Source organism: Cynoglossus semilaevis, chromosome 1 (assembly GCF_000523025.1).
Source record: "Cynoglossus semilaevis isolate Cse_v1.0 chromosome 1, Cse_v1.0, whole genome shotgun sequence".
NCBI classification, from domain to species: domain Eukaryota; kingdom Metazoa; phylum Chordata; class Actinopteri; order Pleuronectiformes; family Cynoglossidae; genus Cynoglossus; species Cynoglossus semilaevis.
Genome location: NC_024307.1, coordinates 24076064 through 24095444, shown reverse-complemented (window position 1 = coordinate 24095444; position 19381 = coordinate 24076064). Strand labels below are relative to the sequence as shown.

Here is a 19381-nt window from a genome sequence, read left to right as displayed (position 1 = left end):
ACTACAATAAATGTAATGTATTAAGACAGTTGGGGTTACGTGCACAGAAAGAGCAGGTCACGTTAATAACCTGGGCGGCACCAGAGAAGATCAGGTTAAAATGAGCTGCATTTTTCTCGCTATTCCTGTTGTAACCCGATGAGACCAGAGTATGAGATATTCAGTTAAAGGTACTGTACTTTCATTACAGCTAAGGGACAAAACTGAGTGTTACATTTTCGTGTGTATATATAAAAAAAAAAACTTTTTCTCCAGGCATATACAGAGTGAACCAAATTATTCAAATGAATGTTTTGCTTACTGGAAGGAGGGTGGTCTGGAGTCCCCAATGCCCCCTGTCCTCTCTGCAGGTGGTGGTGGTAGGGGTGGAGGAGGGGGTGAAGGCTGGGTCGGCGTTTCCACAGGAGGAACCACTGCCACTGGAGGCTCTGCTGTAGGAGTGTCTGAGGACACCAGCTGAAAGAGAGAAGGAAAAAACAATATCAGCAAGAGACTCAACAGACAAAGAAAGACTGTGAGCGAGCACGTCAAAGGTTTAAAAGAGACAGGAGATGAAGACATGTAGGAAAAAAGACACCGTCTGTAGAGTTGGGAGAAAACGTGGTGGAAATTGAGAGAGAGAGAGAGAGGTGAGGAGAAAAGGGTGAGAAATTGAGAGGAATGAAAGGAGGAGTAGGAAGAGGGTATCAAGAGGAAAGTGGGTAAGATGTCAATTACTTTGACACACAAACACTGCACTCTTTTCATTTGGACGTCTCAGGGGCAAACTGAAACGCTATCCTACACTTAACCTGTCTCTCTCCATTACACAACAAAAGTGCCCACAAACACACAGAAACACACATCATCAACAAGCCTAAATGTCTTACAACATCCTTTGTGTGAACCGTAAGAGCAGAAACAAAGTTCATAAATATGACTGTACTAAAAATATTTTTATCATCCAGGCATTGAACACCCAATCGCTGAAAGTGTAATGGTCTCCTGAATGTGTTTTTTCCATCACGTCTTCAGTTTGAATTCTCATAATTAGCACAGCATGTCAAAAAATTCGCATAAATGGAGTTCAACACCATGGTGTATTTCTCTCTGTACCAAGTAACTGGATTTAAAAGCTTTCGACTTAGAAAGCCTGGTCTGCTGGGATCTCTCGGCCACACTGGTGTGTAGCTCACATGTCAGTCCCCCTGGTCTCGGAGCTTTGTTCTCCTTTCTCTTTCCTAATACCTACCTCGTTCTTATGCACTTAACAGATGCTTTGGACTCAGATCTGGTTATCTGGGCCAAATCCCCATGTTTTGTCTGTGTTCAGATGTAACCTACGGGGTGGGGTACAACAGCTGGTACTTCCAGTGCAGAAATGGAAAGTATGACAACTGTACCTGCCAATGAACTATCCTGGGACTGGTCACAAACGATTTTCAAGACCAGAGATACCAGGAAAAGATCAATTCAGGCACTCGTCCACACCAAAAAGTTATTATTTAAGCATCAGTTTAAGCCAACAGAACGCAGTTTTGGTGGAAAACTCAGACACAAATATTTTGCCTTTTGACTGACACTAATTATTTTTGACAGTGATTCCACAAAATGCTTAAAAACATGTAAGACATTTTGTCCCACATTGATGTGATAGCATCACGCAGCTGCAGATGTTTGAGCACCACATCAAAGATGAGGGTCTCTTGTTCAACTTAATCCCAAATGTTGTTGTACTGAATTAACACAAACCATTAAAGCGCTGCCGACCAACTGCTTTGTTCAGTGAACCAGTCTGAGACCTGTATAGAGGTGGACCTAACCCTGTGACCCCGGAGATTCTTTGCATACGAGACAAATGACCAGAAAATGATCAGTCACTTGTGTCAGTTTCAGGTCATTTCATTGTTTGCTATTACACTAGTCATTAGTGTAATGCTAAATCATGTCTATGACAAAGTTACAGGAACACAAACATAACTTGGCATCCTAAAGACTAACACCCAGGCAACCACCCAAGTCAGTAAACATAAGTGCACTAAAATCACATGCTCATTGTGATGTCACAGAGTGGGTGACATCAAAAGTTGTGAGACATTTCCAGATTTTGGCAGATTTCTAAACACCTACTAGTTGTAGATGGCAGCTAAAGAGTAGGCAGACACTATTTCTTCCCATTTAAAGCATAAATAGCAGTTATGGTGAAATGTGTGAAATAAAAGGTTTACTCCAATATTCTTGTTATAAAACTAATTTGTGAAAGGGCATGACCTTCAATTTAAAACAAACTGAGAGACTGCAGATGCTACTGGTCATACTGACACAGAATAAACTCTAGGAAAATGTTCCTCATGTTATTGGTGCCTGGTCTTTTTTCTACTCTTTAACTTGGACATGATACATAATTATGCAAATGTAGGAACCTAAGACAGAACCTTGCTTATGTCACTTTACTGCTGCTTATTAGGCATGATTGTTGTTCCAAAAAGTTGTGTGGAAAAAAAGATAAGTTGTTTAGGAAAATCATCCTTTGGCAGATCTTGTTGGCTGGGTTTGGACATTAAAGAAAAGGATCCTGTTCTTTCAAGCCAAACAGGGAGCCGAGCTGAAATAGAAACATTTAAAAGAAGGCTCTTTTCCACAAAAAAATACTTATCACAGTAAGAAAAGCTGTGTTTGGCTTAATTTACTTAATGACTGGGACTCTCAAGGCAAACAAAGCCATATTTAATGTTATCAGGAACATCTGGATCTTTCCTGCTGTGACAAAGCCCAAAAATGTCTGCTGCGAAAAGGGAAAAACCTGTTTGTGTTGGAAGAACTTCTGTGAATCACACACCTCCCAGTATGCATTGGGTTTTATTATTTCTTACCCATGACACCACTCTCCCATTGAAACACGGCAACCTGGCGCTGTCATCAGAAATCTCTTCTTTCACCACCCTGGATAACAGAAGAAAGAGCAAAGTTAGGTAAGTATCGTGTAGTTCTGCCCACATAATGTCTTGGCACAGTATGTTGTGTCTGGATGGTACAGCAGAGTGGAGGAATTAAAGGAGAAGGGGGGGGGCGGAGGAACTTAAACGTGGCCTTAGTCTAGCCACGGAAGAATGTGATACTGCAGGGGGAATTAAATGGTTTACATTGATGACACATCATGAAAAATTTATTGGGCTGTGAAACAAAGTGGTGGGATTAAATCAAACACTCGCTTTGTACCACACTCATGTACTGCCTTTATATGCATGTCGCCTGGTGTTTAGTGTTTTGGTCTGTGGCCCACATTAGTGACTAAAGTGGCTTTGATGGAGTCATAGATCAACTTATAGCGCATAAATACCACACAGACCTTTTAAATAGGTTTCTCCTGAACAGTGTATTTAAAATATATATTTAAATATTATAACATATAAGAACTTTGTTATTCTGAACCATAACAACTTACCTCAATAAATGCACACACATTTTACACTGTTATTAAAATGAAACCCTTAACCTAAGTCCCAATGGCCATGTCAACCATCATCTGTTTTTTAGGTCACTTAAGTGACAGATGACACTGAAACATATATTTTTGTGGTCTTAACATTTACATACCAGACACGTTATGAATTTTTTAATGCGATTGTGTCAGCTTGGCTTTTTAGCTCACACCCAGAGACTGTAGTTTTAAATATATATATTGCGATATACTGCAATACTACAGGCAGGAGAATATATTAAGTTCTTTAAACATTTTAATTTTAGGAACATTTTTAGCATAGTTTTAGATACTTTTAATCAGTGTACTACAACTGTAACAGAGGGTTCCTCATTTGTAAAGCAAACTAAAATGAACCAACGACATGAATATAATAAAAAAATTACTAAAGTGCTGTAAGATATAGATATGATGCATCCCTTACACTATCCTTCCACTGATAAAGAAAAAACCCAGATAAAATCCCTGTTACATTATCAAACATGAGCCAACACTGCCACAGCTGGACATAACGACAAATTAAATAAAGGCGCCTAAAAGGTGAGAGACGTGATGGAATTTATTCAGGCTCTCATGACAAGCTGAATACACACTCTAACTGCTTTTTCCCCCTTCACAAATTACACAAGCTGGTCACTCAATATGGATGCAAACATAAGGTCACAGAAAGACTTTCTGCCTAACTCCAGTCTCAGCCAAAGCTTCTTGGAGGCAATATATCTGTCTGGCTCCCTCCTGAACACTCCATGTTTGTCAGAAAGGCAAACATTCTGCTTTGACTGGAGTGCACCCCCACTTATCAGAGGGCCAATATATCTTTACAGTAGTTTGTGAGGACATGGACCATGGCACATGTCCCACAGGGAGACTCCAAATTTGTTTGAAAGTTTCTCTCTGCAGTTTCATCTGCCAGCTTGCATCTTCTAATGTGTGTGTGACTTGGTCAAGCTCCACTGGGCGTCCGTAGGCAGCTGTTGAGAGCTGGTTTTGTGGCCAAGTGTGAGCATACGGCCGGATTGTTGTGGGCACTGTTGAGGAGCTGCCACGGAAACCCTCTGCTTTTTAAGGGCCACGTGTATGGCTACTGAATGTTAAGTCGAGTTAACAAACAAACATTTCCTGCTTGTTTCCTTGCTGTGAGAAAAACGGCATCTTGGCAGGAGATGAACGCATGCAACATTCTTCTTCCAGGATCGTAATTGTTTTCATTCCTCAGGCCCCCAAACAAACAAGTGAGCGCAAATGAGTTCAGAACATTTCACGCAAACTCTCAAATACCTCTAACAATGCACAGACATCCCTGAAATATGTCCAGTCCTGTTTGGTTTACTAAAGCTGTTTAGTTTTTCACCCCCACTTCCATTTTCCCAAGTCCCCAGATACTGTTAAATTCCTCCTTCTCCACTGCAGCATCTCCTCTGTGACAATTAATCTTAGTGTAACAGTTCCCTGATCCCCCCTTACAGCACATGAAAACAGCAGACTATCCGATAACTCCAACTAAACACCATCCCACTTTCTCTCCTCTTCCTTCTCCCAGTGGATAAACCCCCCAAAACCCAGAAAATGGCCTCTGTCCAGCCTCTGGTTCCCAGCATCGGCTGGGGCCTGCTATGCTCTGCTCCACAGATCTCCCCCACCGCCACACACACAGCCTTGGTCGACAGCTGGCCTCGTACCAGGACAAATGAAAACACACACTATTACACACTCCTCTCTTGGGTCAGAGAGAGGGAGAGGAAGGCAAGAGAGAGAGAGAGAGAGAGAGAGAGCGAGAGGGGGAAAAACCGACCCTGCTTTGATTGGACAGCTGACTCAAAGCTATGTTTGAAATTTTTTTTTATCCAAACTCAGCTGGAGATATTCAGAGAGCATGAGATGCCAGGCCGTGAAATTTAAATTAGAAGTGGAAATTTTTCTGCAGTCTGTTTTTTTAATGAATACATTTAAAATACTCTTTGAACACCAACCTGTTTGGATGACTTAATGGACATAAAGATGCTTGACCTGTGGGAAAGTATCAACATCTGTGTTCTCAAATTCAAAATTATAATCCAATCTCCTTCAAATTTGACGCCTTAGAAATTAGACCTTCGACGGTGGTGGGGTAAGCATTGTTGAGACAATTAAACATATCGATAGGACATAATAAGTATCAAAAAGCGTACTTAGCCAAAACTAACACTAACAACTTGCTACAGTGTCTCAAACTTCTACCAAGGTGAGGATCCTTAGCTTTGTAACAGCTCATTTTACAATACACTTTGGGTTGCTAATGCTACTGCAGTAGTATAGCACTGATGTGTCTCCTAAATACAATAACTAGTAGAATTACTAGAAAACAAAAATAAACTGGTGAAAAACACTTCTTTCAACATAGGTTAACTACTTGTATAGCCAAATTAAGAAAAATGTGTCCACTAACCAACAAAGAAATATTTCTCATTTTAAACAATAATTATGTGTAATAGTAGTCAATTGAAGTCAATTTCACATGAAAGTTGGTGAAACTTTGGGCAAAAAGATTATGAACCAGTGAAATGTCTTGGGGCATTGTGTCTCTTTTAGTCTGTTTTTGTGCTGAATTGCTGAGCCTGTTGATAGCCAAAAAGTTGTCAAAAATCAAACAAATACAAAGACCCCTTGCCTTAGTTGGTGTTGTAATTGTGCTTCCTGCACAATATATAATAACACAAGTATCTTTGTTTTGGGAAAACTTATTGTAAATTAGTTTAAGAAATAATCATTTTAATAAGCAGAAGACAGTAAATGCCTATTTTTAGGTTTCTTACTGCTTTTCTATTTATCTATTTGTCTTATGACCATTTTTACTATGTTGCAGCTGTATGTGTTCAGATTCATGGCCTTGTGAAAATTACATATCTTGTCATCAAAGTGTGTTTTTGCTCCTCTTGAGACAGACTTTAACAGTTAAAAAATAAGCACACTTTCAATGCTAACCCAAAATTACAAAAGCTCTACAGGTCTTGGTGGGTGAATAAACCACAAACAGGAACAGGAAAATACACAGCAGCTATGCAGGAAAGAAAAAAAAGATGAATTGATAAGAGAGATGAGCTCTTCCTAAAGGTGGAGGAAAAAAGGAGAGAACAAGAGGAAGCCGGGGAATCAAAGAATGGCCTGAGTCAAAGAGGGGAGGAAAAAACTATAGGCTTTAGTCCTGAGAGACAGAAAAGGCAAGGATCTCAAATGATGGACTGAAGGAGGGAGGGAAGGATGAGGATTAGGGTAAAGAAAAGCAGCAGGGACAGGGAATGCCTCCCATTGTAATGATGATGTTTTCTCAGAAATGCCTCAGACTAAATACCTAGGGTATTAATAGAAGCACTGGGACATTCATCAGCACTTATTATGTCTTTTCTAATAGGGGCGGGATAGTGACACAAAAGTCCTGTTTGTGGTATGTCAATTTCTTGAATTCACACTATCTAAAGTGACTTGTGGAGGATTAGGTCTTCCCACAACAACTGTAGTAATGTTTAAGATGGAGTGAGGGAGAGCGGCAAACATCCGAGACATACAAAAAAAAAAAAATCCAGGAAACCACTGTTATTTGCAATCTGCTTGATATCACCATTGAAATACCAGGAAATTTCTTTAACTGAAAAGAGGCGATACATTTTAAAAAGGTATAGTTACTGGTCAACACACAACATACTTTCAGTTATCAGCTTAATAAAGGGAAGATAATGATAGTGTTAATGTTGGGACTATACCAACAATGATTCTCCAATTATGGAACAGATCAAGACTATTTTGTCCAGCAGGTAAAAATACTAACTTGTTATCAAGGAATGCATAAGTTGTATGCATGGAATACAATTAATAAATCTTAATTCAGAGGCACCTCGGTCAATCAACACGTGCTTTTTCAGAGTTTGTTTGTTTTGTTAGATAACATCAATAAATGATGTGCTGTAGACTAATTTGACACAGAGTGCAGTTCACTTTGTTTACTTAATGTTGAATTCGTTAGCATTCCATTAAGAGCCTAAACATGTAGTCATCCAGGTCACTCACATTGTCTATGTTGATAACCAAGCAACAAAGATTTTCATTCCATAAAATGGTACACTAGCATCACAGCACTTGGCTGCCACTGATTAACTCCTCATTGTGTAAAATGTAATACATAGTTAATCAAAAAAATGCAGGTTTTTAGGTGAAGCTTAGTACTCAATGTGTGACCTATAAAACAGACACATTAAAGAAAATATCACCAGAACAGCAGCTTTTACAACAGTCAGAACAACAGGCAGCAAAATTGGATTTGAATTGGAGATCAAATTTCTGACTTCTCGGTAATCCATGCAATCCATTTGATCACTATTGACAAGTATCTTCAAACTTTTACGGTCATAATGTGGAAAGTGAAAACAGGCAGGCAGAAAAAAACCCAGCTTTTTTTTTTTACAATACTGTTCACTGAAACTTATAAGTATTTTTTTTACAATACTGTTCACTGAAACAAAACCACCTTGGATTTTAATGGGAAGTTGCAACGTTATGTGACCTGCTTTCACCTTCAGAAGGAAATATTGATGAGTGTCATGGAAATCAGCATTACCTCAGTTACACACTTCTGGGTCACAACCCACCCTTTGAGAATCACTGCTTCTAAAACATTACAATGTAAAAAAAAAGACAGCACGTGTTAATATGGTAATTTAAGTCCCTTGCAGTTGTAAACCAAGTCTCTTCCATCCATGAAACTGGTTTATCAACTCTTATAACGTATTTTTATATAAATCTGATGTGTTTACTGACCTTCGGTGACTTTTTTGTAACCAACATCTCATTGAACATGCACTACAGACATGACGTCCCAGTTACGGGAAGAATATTAAATCCCTGCTCACCCAAAGTCCTGGTCCATAGACTTGAAGAAGAATTTGTAGTTGGGCTTGTTCAGGACCTGTTTAAAATCCAGCAAAGTGATATTTTCGGCAGCGATTGGAATCTTCACCAAATACGGCGTCTCCTCTTCGTCGATGTGATAAATTATTTTGGTTTCCGCCATTTTTGCGGTTGTTTTCCCCCTTTTTCACCTCCTTCTCCGAGAAGGAAAGTCACAAAGAAAAACGGATACAAAGTAAGAGCGGAGGTAGCGTTAAATGAGTTGGGGTAAGTTCTCCAGCGGCGGAGGCAGCTAATAGCTAGGTTGCTAACGAGCAACGATGGCCACTAAGATTTTTTTTCAAACCCGAGCCGGAGACAGGAGGGACGGTCGTGGAGCGTTAACAAAAATATCCCCCTGCTTGAAAAGCAGAGCTCCCTCCCTGCCTTTAAAAACTCAAAGCATTTCTCTCTATTTTTTACCGAGAGTCGGAAAGCAAAACGACCGGACACGCTACATTCACACTCGGGCTAACGAGCAACAAGTTTTCCCCTAACAAAAACATAGAGGAGGGAGGAGGAGGTAAGAGCAGAGGAGGGGGTCTGAAAACTTTTCTACACTTAATAAGAGCCAACGCGGCGTATGATGTCACCACGTACCCCCACTTGTGAAGTTGACGTACCTGCGCCCCCACGCCCCAACCGCATTAAAGTAATCGAAATAATGCGTTGTGTGTACTGGTAATTGTGGTAGATAAAACCATTATTCATAAAGTTTTTATTCTACGTTCAGTTGTTTCTACGTTTTCATACATTAATGGCGTGTAAAGAAAGACGTTGTTTTTTAATTCTTCTTAAAGTCAGTTTTTCAGTTGTTCTGTTTGTATTCAATCTCAAAAAGGAGGAAGGTTCACTGTTTTAACTTTTTACTCTGTTAAGTGTTTTTTAAGTGTTCACTCTGCAGGTACACACTTCACTCTACACTGTATGATTTGCATGTAACAAATACAATTCTTGAATCTTGAATTTTTGGGTTTTGGTAAGTACATCATTGTTACTTAATTGTACGTGGAAATGCAACAAATAATTCACAACTCAGCGAAGTAACTTAGTGTCTAATTGAGACCACATGCAGCACAGCAATGTCAATGTGAGAAAGTATTTGTGCACATGTTTACTCCATCACAATCCAGGTTTAAATAACAAAACAAATACAAATGTAACGCAATACTGCAAAAGAATGAAACTAAAACACTTCGAAAAATGTTTTATTAATTATAATGTTTTATTAATGATGTTTTATTCAATTTAAAACACCTAAAAGGTAGATTTGTCGATTAACCAGTAGAGGGCACACTTTATCAACGTATTCACAAACAAAGCAGCCGATGCAGAACAGTGGATAAGAATGATTAAAAGAGAAACACGTGCCATAAAGAATTAACATCAACCACAGCAGTCAAAAAATATATCTATCAAATAAAACACAAGAACAGATGAAAGCATGACGTTAAATCTTAAAATCCCAACTACTACATAAAAGGAGGACACTCCTGAGTCCAGTCAAAGTTGTCTGTTCAGAATGTGTGGCCCAAACACTACACCAACCACACAGGTGATCACAAACAGCACCCAGAAGATGATGGCCAGCAACTGAACGCAGAACAGCGTCTTCCTACTCTGCTCTATTACTTCCTCTTCACCCACCTGGTCTAGCACTGGGTCGTACGGTCTGTCAGGATGCATCTGCTGCACCTGCAGGCTGACAGTGGGCAGGATGATGAAGCGGGTGTCCCTGCTCTCACTCTCCAGGGAGAGAACCACCTTCTGGGTGACCGTTGCCAGGTGCGCAGCCATTGAAACGGGCAGGAGGAAGGGAGGAAGCCTGGCCAGGATGTGTGAGTTGCAAGGTAAAGAGAGAGCATCACCAGATTCTAGAGGAGTAGGGTGGCGACACAAGGGGCAGGGGATGGCCGGTGGGATATTGGGGTCAGGGTGCTCCAAGTGGCAGAGTTGGATCCTCTGGAGGCACTCAGTGCAAAACACATGGAGGCACTCCAGCATCCTGGGGCATTTGTTGTACTGGTTGTACTCCTGATAACAGATGGGACACTCCACATCCATGGGCTCCACAGGGATGGATGCTGCACCAGCTGGGTCCCCCTGCTGGGTAACAGGGACAGTACCCCCTGACATGGTGGGAAAAAATAAGGGTAAAATGCTTCCGGAGCGCACGGATGAAAGTTAGAAGGGATCTGTAAAGAGAAAATACACACATCTGACATCAAATTACAAGAACACGTTTCTGAGTTTACAAAATAAAATCTTTCCAACACATCACCACAGACGTGGTTGGATCAATCCCTCGCTTTTCCGATGGGAACCTGAGCATTCACAAACCAGCTGGGAGATTAAATCTCACCACAGAGTCCTGGGTCTGCTTCGAGGAGATGGACAAATGTGAAATAAACTTTACTGAAGGTCCACACTCACAATGAGGACAGAGATCAGACCGCCAAGGTCGACACCATCACCAGACCTCTACAGAGTCCTACAGGATTGAGCCCATGTGTCTACGTTGTCATCTTATGTTACACTCATTTTGGTTTGGTTCGATTCTGTTATTTTGGAGAGCTTTTGGGCCAATGTATGGACTTGTATTGACCAGTGGGTGGCGTAATAGTTTCCTGAGTTTACTCCTGCAGGTCTAAGGTCTATACACACCAGCATCTGTTTCTGCAGACCTGCATCTGCTGCTGTGCATCTTCTACCGAGCTTCATGATTAAATTCCACAGTGTGTGAGTCATGAAGTTAAGTTAACCTCACTGACATCCAGCATCCTTCACACCCCCACTCATATCTACTGACGTGCACCACGCCGTCAGCAGGACCAGGAAGTTACGAAATATAACAACAATAAACACATCACAGCAGCCGTGAAAGGAAGCAATAAGTCATCGCCGTCATGCATCCTGTTTTTGAGAGTTTCTTTCACCTTTTCAACTCGTTTTACATCAGTGAAACATCTGATACTGATAATCAGACACCAGATTATCTAATTATCTTTGCTAAAAAAAAACCATCACATCTCAGCCATGAATTTTACCAATAAATAAACCAATACACAGCATATTTGTGTGATTATATTTACATGTTAATATAAAAAAATTCGATTTTTGATGTGATATTGAAGAACAATCACATACTTGCCTGTAGTTTTGGGTAAACTCAGACCATTTGTGACCTTGTACTGTTAGTGGCTAACGCTCTGCTGCACTTGTTCCATCTGTCAAGGAAATATTGACCTCTTCTGGGTCTGTGAGATTCTGAATAATTCTTTACTGGACTTCTTTGGGGCTTTTTCCTCAGATTGAGAAAAAACACTGGGCTAGGTTTTTCCTAGTGGTCCTTCGGAGTTCTTCCAAAGTCTCTCATTATTAAACCAACTCAATGCTGCAGATGAGCTACCAGTGTCCATTATATGAAAGTGTTATGTAAACAGCTCAGAGGTGCGTATTTATTAGCCTCACTGACACCTTTTGTCCCTTGTTGGTTGCACTCCTGAGGAAAAAGTCAAAACAACCATCGTGGGTGGTTGCTTAGCAAAAGGCGTCTCCTTTTGAGTCGGCACATGGCAACAAAGTAGACGTGTATTTTATCTTGGTTAAATATAAATCCAGCAAATGCTGAATTTCTTTCTTTCTTTTTTTTTTAAACCAACTGCTTTGGAAGAGAAGCCACACACAGAGATCCAGCACTGAATGGCTGCTCTGTGTGGATAAATGGCCCACTTGTGTCTTCACAGCCACCAGTTGCAGTGAAGTCCTTCAGAGAGAGAAATGTGGCAGTGTTCCATTATTACACACTCAAGTAAGAGACAAGATGAGAGAGCCCCTTACCTGCTGCATAAAGCCTCTGTGATCAGACCACACTTTGATGCCAACCTCCAACCGCAGCACTTCCTCTCTCGCCTCCTTCTCCTTCACATGTTGCTGCAGGTCAGATCCTGGCAGCAGGTGGGAAAGCCTTCGTCCCTTATTTAAAATAACTCAAGATTTCCAGTAGCTGATTAAGCAGTAGGTGTTGGTGCAGTACATGTCACAGCTTGGTTCAGTGGTGCCCTCCTCTGTCTCGTTTCATCTTACCTGACTTACTCCTATCCAACTCTCCATCACACCTCCCATAAGGCCATTGGGGTTTGCTCTCTGCAATAATTAAACCCTTAGTGATCTGAGCGTAACCAGGACACACAGGACAGACAATATCACGGGGGGACGACTTCTTAGTCTGCTTCCTCAATGTCAGAATTTAAAATAGCAAAACCTGTCTAGCTGGTAATATTGTTTACTTTACTAAAGTGAGGTTAATTCTTCTTTTCCTTGTGACAGTACAAACATATCCTGGAGCAGGTTGTTCAGGAGAATGGCACAGATTATATCTGTGTTCAGAAGAAACCAAACATTCCTATCAGGCAGGAATAGGTCAATTATTTACAGATAAAGAAAGTACCACGAGTCGCACGAGCTTCACTAATGTGAGTGACTAATGTGACCAGTGCAGACCTGTCAACCTAAAACTGTTCTTTTCTCTGGAAAATGGCTCACATACAAAACAGTGATTCATTCTTAGGAGAAGGGTACGCTTACCGTAACACAAAATTGTTTAAAGTTCATGATTTATCAGTATGAGACAAAAATCAAACACACAGAGCTAAAATCAATGTCATTGTTTTATAACATTATAACTATTTGAAATATTGCAATTTGATGGAGTTATCTGGACTAAGGCAGTCAGTTATTGTCTTATACAGAACTTACAACTTAGTTAAACCCTGTGGGATCCTGTAACAACTAGCTATTTTGCGGTTAACAGTTAGATATATTTCATTTATGTTAAGACCATCAGGATTGTAAAATCATATACTTATATCTTAGCAATTTCTGCAACATTCATTTGTATTATGGCTAATGTTAAGCTTTCTTAGACTAAAACTGGTCAGTGCTTGATTTACCACATTTTCCTCCAACCATTTTATTTTTGCTTTGTTTTCATCTTACTGTTACTCTTACTGATTTCGCTAGAATTTATGGGCTCACATTTTGCCAACTTTTGGCAATTCTTTACTGATTTGTCTTACCCATAGTCTTTTGCAAGAGTCTTTGTTCAATTTCAGCAGTTGTTGGCTACATTTTAGACAAAACCTGGCTAACATACTGTAATTCCTGATATATCTTTTTACAGTTCTTTAGAAATAATAATTTAGCCCCTGTAAGTGAACCCTCACCACTATTTTCTAGTTCACATGTGTAAAACTCAGGCCCGGGGGCCAAATCTGGCCCACAGTGTAATTATATTTGGCCCGCGAAATCATATCAATCGTACTAGAGTTAGCCTGCCAGTATATAGGCCCTATGTACTGCCAGGATTTGTAGTATTAGCGGTGTATGCGCTATGTTATAGCACATACATTTTAGTTTAGTTTAGTTTTTTTGTTGGCCTGTGCAAAAAAAGATTTAAAATAAAAAAGGAACTTGAAAGGCTACAGATAAAGAGACATAATAAGAAACAAAAACCACTGATATGTGTTTTATTTCAAATTTAATTTCTCATCTGTCTACATTACAGATTAGAAGAGAAGGAAAAACATGCACAACTGCCGTCAATGTTTTAATACATATCAAGTTTGGCCCAGTTTTTCATTTTGGCCGGCTGTGAATTTGAGTTTGACACCCCTGTTCTAGTTAATACATTACTATCTGTCGCTAACATTCAACTATTTTTAGGGGTAAGCATTCATTCGTGAAGTCAACACATTGTGTTGTACCGTGGGCTGTTTGATTAAAGATGTCACACTACACTTGTGTCTAAAGGTGGGACAACGTCAGTTTGTCACATCTCTGAGTTTGCCATGGTAGAAAAAGCACAGGTGTTGTTGTAACCACACCAAGTCTGTTCTATTTATGTGTCCTGTTACCCACAAGCCAACACAAGTACAACAACTGAAAGAGCCCAATGGAATTCACCCTTCCCTAGTTTTATTTATATCTGTAAAATCCCTAATAAGACATGTAAGGATACGTTGTGTGGAATTTGAAACTGAAACAAATGTTCCACAACATGTGGTAAGACTGAAATAAACAACAAAATAAGAACACAAAAATGAGGAAAGAACTAAACATTTTAGCTGTTAGAAATAACCCTTGTTCATAATGTGCTGAGGAATATTTTACTGGAACTGTAAACACTTTTCCTCCTCATATTCCTTTCCACATATTTTAAGAAAAAAGATCTTATGATAACACTGAGCCTATTGTGTTCTATAAGATGAAAACATTTACAGTAAAGGAAAATGAGGCAAACGACGGGAAAAGTCAGTGACGATATTAACAAAAGAAAACAGAGAGTCTGAAAAGAAGAAGCGAGGGAGTGAAAAGGGGGAAGCAGCACTTGCCAAGATGACAGTGGGATATCACCATGAAAGGCTGCAACAACTGACAGGAAGAAGGCTGATAGGGGATTACCGTCCAGAGGGAAATGTACGTCATCGCTCACACACCCTCGTCTGGAGAAACAAGGTTTCTGGGATAAAGTCCAACTAGATCAACGTAACTAGAAACTCTTTGACTGATTTTAAAGAAGGTTATTATAGAAGACAGTTATGTTTTATCAAGTGTCGTTGTTCAAGTCTGTGACGTATTCACACTTTGATAGTGTGTGTGTGTAAAGCCATTATATGTGAGGAAAAAACTAACATCTAGGCACACACACACACATATATACATATACCAAAAGTATAGTCTCAGTAAAGGTGTCTTGAGAGGAGCATGAAAAAGCTCTCAAAAGTTAGAAAACAAGCTAAAATATAGATGAGAATATAAAAAAGCTTAAGGTTAGACAAAATTATAATGAAAATGGCTTAAGGATTTTGAATTTTTGAAACGTAGAAATCTAAGGGGTACCATGGCATAAAGAGCTAAGGTTAGCAAAAGGTACAGTAGTTCCATGAGCTACAGGGAACCCAAAATCACAAACAGTTGGACAAAGAATAACAACCGTAGACCATTGGCCCCAAAAGTTTTTCACCGTGTCCCACTTTTGTAGATCATTGACTGTTGATGACACATTCAAAGCAAATGCTTCAAATCTCCACCAAACCTAAGCTAAACAGTCTACTTCCTAGAAAACCATAATACTTACATAATGTCACTCGGGTGATATTGAGGAATATGCAGTGATATCTTTACTGGGTTGGTAAACATTACAATTACATTACAAACCCCTAACCCCCTAAAGAATTCCTGTTACTCTAATCGGTAAAATCTGAATTCTAACCAACAACAACAACAACAACACAGGTTAATGAGTCACTAATGTGACTCACCGTCATATTCTGACTTCATTGTTATCAAAACCAACTCAGAATCTGGTGACTAATAATCAAACCAAGACTCGGCCTCCTCACTTCCTCCCCCACACGCCGCACTATAAGACTCCCTGCGTCTCCCCACTCACTCCATTCAAACCAGAGTTGTTTATTCAGTATGTATTCTGAGCTGGAGTGTGGGATCTGTTACCGGCACTATACCCCGGGTCTGCGGTGTCCCCGGGAGCTCGGCTGCCATCACACTTTCTGTGAGAGCTGCCTCCGGGCTTTGTCCCGAACACCGACCCCAGATGAATGGCGCTGTGGAGCGGGCAGCTGTGTCATCCTCTGCCCGCTGTGCCGAGAATCCACGTTCATCTCCAGCGAAGGGACAATCCGAGCCGAGCTCCGGGTGGACGAGTGTGTCCTGGTGCGACTCTTAGACGAGGGAGTTCTGGAGCGAGAGGAGGAGGAGGAGGAGGAAGATCCAGTGGATCAAGTTACAGAGAACCAGAAGCTGAGCGCGACTACGCCTGAGACTCCAGCCGAGGAGGGTGAGTCCTCCCCGGCCCACAGAGGCAGCAGGCTGCGGCGGTCATGGAAGAAAGTTTGGCGGGTGATCAGTGGGAAGGACTCAGAGCAGAGCAGCGATCAGAGTAAGTCAGCATAAGATTTAAAATGTCAAACTTTTCTGTCTTCTCTTTTGATTAATTAACGTGTTCCTGTTCAAGTTCGGTGTTTAGTTCTGTCTTTACCAAAAGGCGTTACCAAAGTGTGGGTTGCGACCCAGAATAGATTACAAGGGGTTTCAGGGTTTGTTTGTTTTTTTTAGAAATTTTACAAAATAAAATCTCCAATATAGAGATAAATATGGTTGACACAGTGATTAGTGATTTGCTGAAGATTTTGTAAAAACAGATATTGACAAATACTTTTGATTGTTTGCATATTGAAATGCGGAAAAAAAGGAATTTCATGTCAGCATTTTATTTAAATGTATTGAAAAATAAATAGTAAAACAAAGAACAAATCATTTGTCTGATCTCCTCTCTTGTTCTTGCAGACTGTATCACCCACGACGACCTGAGGAGCCTGGCCATGATGTCCTGCTACATGTTTTGAAATCCACCTTGTTGGGGAAAAAAGCCACTCTACACTACTGTTTATTCAACTGTCTCCATGTGGACAAACGTATGACGATGGTGACGTATACGTATAGATCTCCAGATGTTTCAATCCAGTGATAACCAGATCCCCCATAAGAAGCTACTGAAGTCCAAATGAAAGGAAGAAAAGTTGTGATTCATCAAAGACGCTTTCTTCTAAAGGACAATTGTATTACTGAATTTTATTCTACTGTACTGGAAAGTATATTTATTTTTTCAACTATGTATTTATATGTGGATATTTTTACAGAACATTTTTGACGAAAAATAAATTATTATTATCATTACATGTAAGTGTTTTGTGTCCTTTTTTGGGTCCATCATAAAAGTGCAGGAACTAAAGTATGACATTTTAACGTAGGTAAAGTGTAAATATCCCATTAGGCTACAGACAGAGTTTAAATCTAGTCTAATAGATAGAAGGAAGATTGAAGTAATATACACATATAAATTAGCTAAATATAAAAACAAACAAAAAAACCCACATAGCTATAAGATAAGGTTAGCAAAAAAGATAGCCTTTGTGGTAGAAAATAAAATGCTAATTAGCCTTGATAATACATAAAATTATTGTATAATTTACAGCTTCATTAACTGAGAGTTTAGCAAAGCTACACATTAGCCTCGAGCAAATATATATACATACACATATATATGTTGATCGAGGAGGACTATATCTCACGAGCCGAGGCAGGAAGTGAATTACCTGAAACAGGTGAGCAGTATTTCCCCCAATCAGAGCCAACCTACAGCAGGCAGCACAGCTCCTTGATGACAATGACAGTGCATGGAGTAAGAACTCTGCTCTGACTCCCTGTCACAGTCGATCAAAGGGAATATTAGAACCTCTCTGACCACATTATAGAGCTAGAGGGAAGCTGTTCACCATGATGGAAAACACAGATCTTCACTCCAGGTAAATGTGATATTTACTTGTACGTTGCCTAAAAAAGTAATTTAATATTAAACTTTGTGTCATTGGGATATTTTAAAATTCTGATTTCATTCTGTTATTCAGTGAGTTTTTCCCTTTTCTTCATCCCCAGGCTCCTGTTTTTCTCACGGCTCACTCTGGTGTTGTTGATCACATGCTCTAACGTGGCAACAGGTTAGTGTAGTAAACAGGCCGCGGTCTACATTCTTCTTCTTCTTCTGTAGTGGTCACCATGTGGTATCTATAAGGTGAACATAACTTCACCTTAAACCAAATGCTGTTTTGTTGGACCTGACAAATGGGTCCAGAAGAAGGTGTTTGCTGTAGTTTGTGAAATGAGAGTTGTCACATGAGAGCTGAGGAAAACTGTCAAGTAATTCTAATACATTAAAGAAAACGTGTTTTTTTTTTCACATTTAGCCAATTCCACACCATTCCCAGTGAACAGTGGACCCAAGCAGAATATGAGAAGTTTGCTGTTTACTCCTTTTAGTCATCACCTGCATCCATCTCGAACTGGACACCAAACAGGAAGTGATCAGATTGCAGGTGGAGTGAGGAGTCAGTGGGAACAGATCCACCAATCCAGATCGAACCCTGATCCTGTGTCTCTGATGACAGGAACTCCCTATAATTCATACCCGGCCGTTGTACAAAAGTCATCCATGAGTGAATCTCGGAGTCCTGCAGATGTTCAGACCTCCAACAAACTGTTGTTCCAACAGCCTGTCAAACAGTCCAGTGGATCCCTGTCAACTCCAAGAGGTCTCCACAGCAGCCTACAGGAGACAAGAGATGTCTCTGCCACCAGGGGGCGGAATCATTTTTTCAGAGTTGAGAGTCAAAGTAACTCCAAACAACCAACATTAGCCAAAAACCACATAGACATCTCTGTTAGCCAACATAACCTTAACTTAGACAAATCTCCGTCATCCATCACACGTCTGTCATCGACCATAGTAGATCTGTCTCCGGGAATAAACCCAAGGACCATAAGTGAGGGATTACAACCCAAAATAGTCCACTCATATCTCTTCAAGGATCCACAGAACTCTTTAGACGCTGCATGGACAGCAGCAGGTGGAGGTCAGCTACCATTGGGTGGACTGAGAGGTGGTACCATGGCACCACCTAAAACCAGGACTTCTGAGGCCCAGGTTTATGGCATATTTGACTCTGGCTTTGAAGAATTGCACAAAAAAGACCCAATGAAGGAAAATCATGTCAGACCAGTGCATCTGAAGACCAGTGTCCCTCGGACTGCTGGTCAGAGACACAGCAGCAGGATTCCACCAGATCCTGGTTTAGGAGAAGATAAGCCTGAAGAACGTTCTCCACCCAATCCACAATATACTTCCATGAAGAACAATGTGACCAGCAATGAGAAACACGTGACAAGAAAACCAGTGAATACATCAGTAACTAGGTCACGGTTTGGTTTCAGGCTGGAAGGATTCCCAAAAATCTACGGCATCAGAGGATTCACCAACCCTCTGCGGTCAACTACACTCTCTTCCAAAGGAAGGAATAACTCTAGTCAAAACAGTTTTCCCTTTTTGTTACCAAAGTATGCCTTTGGTCGAACCAGATCTTCGACAAC

General features: G+C 40.3%; 3 protein-coding genes across 3 annotated transcripts in view; 1 reads left to right on the top strand and 2 right to left on the bottom strand.

Annotated features, from left to right (window-relative positions):
* Positions 1 to 8887, bottom strand: part of dvl2 (dishevelled segment polarity protein 2) — a 17456-nt gene extending 8569 nt beyond the window's left edge. Inside the window, 3 exon segments of the mRNA XM_008321348.3 lie at positions 302 to 456; positions 2853 to 2922; positions 8341 to 8887. Of these exon segments, the coding sequence (XP_008319570.1) occupies positions 302 to 456; positions 2853 to 2922; positions 8341 to 8501 (386 nt within the window). The 5' untranslated portion in view covers positions 8502 to 8887.
* Positions 8888 to 9214: 327 nt separating this feature from the next.
* Positions 9215 to 13678, bottom strand: LOC103386945 (RING finger protein 224). The gene is made up of 2 exons (XM_008321393.3): positions 12218 to 13678; positions 9215 to 10572 (listed from the first exon to the last, which is right to left on the bottom strand). The coding sequence occupies exon 2, from the start codon at positions 10511 to 10513 to the stop codon at positions 9881 to 9883; it is 633 nt and encodes a 210-aa protein (XP_008319615.1). The 5' UTR covers positions 10514 to 10572; positions 12218 to 13678; the 3' UTR covers positions 9215 to 9880.
* A 2111-nt stretch (positions 13679 to 15789) lies between these two features.
* si:ch73-335l21.4 (RING finger protein 224) lies at positions 15790 to 16819 on the top strand. The gene is made up of 2 exons (XM_008321361.3): positions 15790 to 16337; positions 16745 to 16819. The coding sequence occupies exons 1-2, from the start codon at positions 15860 to 15862 to the stop codon at positions 16801 to 16803; spliced, it is 537 nt and encodes a 178-aa protein (XP_008319583.1). The 5' UTR covers positions 15790 to 15859; the 3' UTR covers positions 16804 to 16819.
* The last annotated feature ends 2562 nt before the right edge of the window (positions 16820 to 19381 follow it).

Bases quoted from the DNA above. Each gene is read 5' to 3' on its own strand.
- LOC103386945 (XM_008321393.3), bottom strand. From the start codon at position 10,513: ATGTCAGGGGGTACTGTCCCTGTTACCCAGCAGGGGGACCCAGCTGGT.
- si:ch73-335l21.4 (XM_008321361.3), top strand. From the start codon at position 15,860: ATGTATTCTGAGCTGGAGTGTGGGATCTGTTACCGGCACTATACCCCG. The intron at 16,338-16,744 runs GTAAGTCAGCAT...TTGTTCTTGCAG, and splicing joins AGAGCAGAGCAGCGATCAGA to ACTGTATCACCCACGACGAC.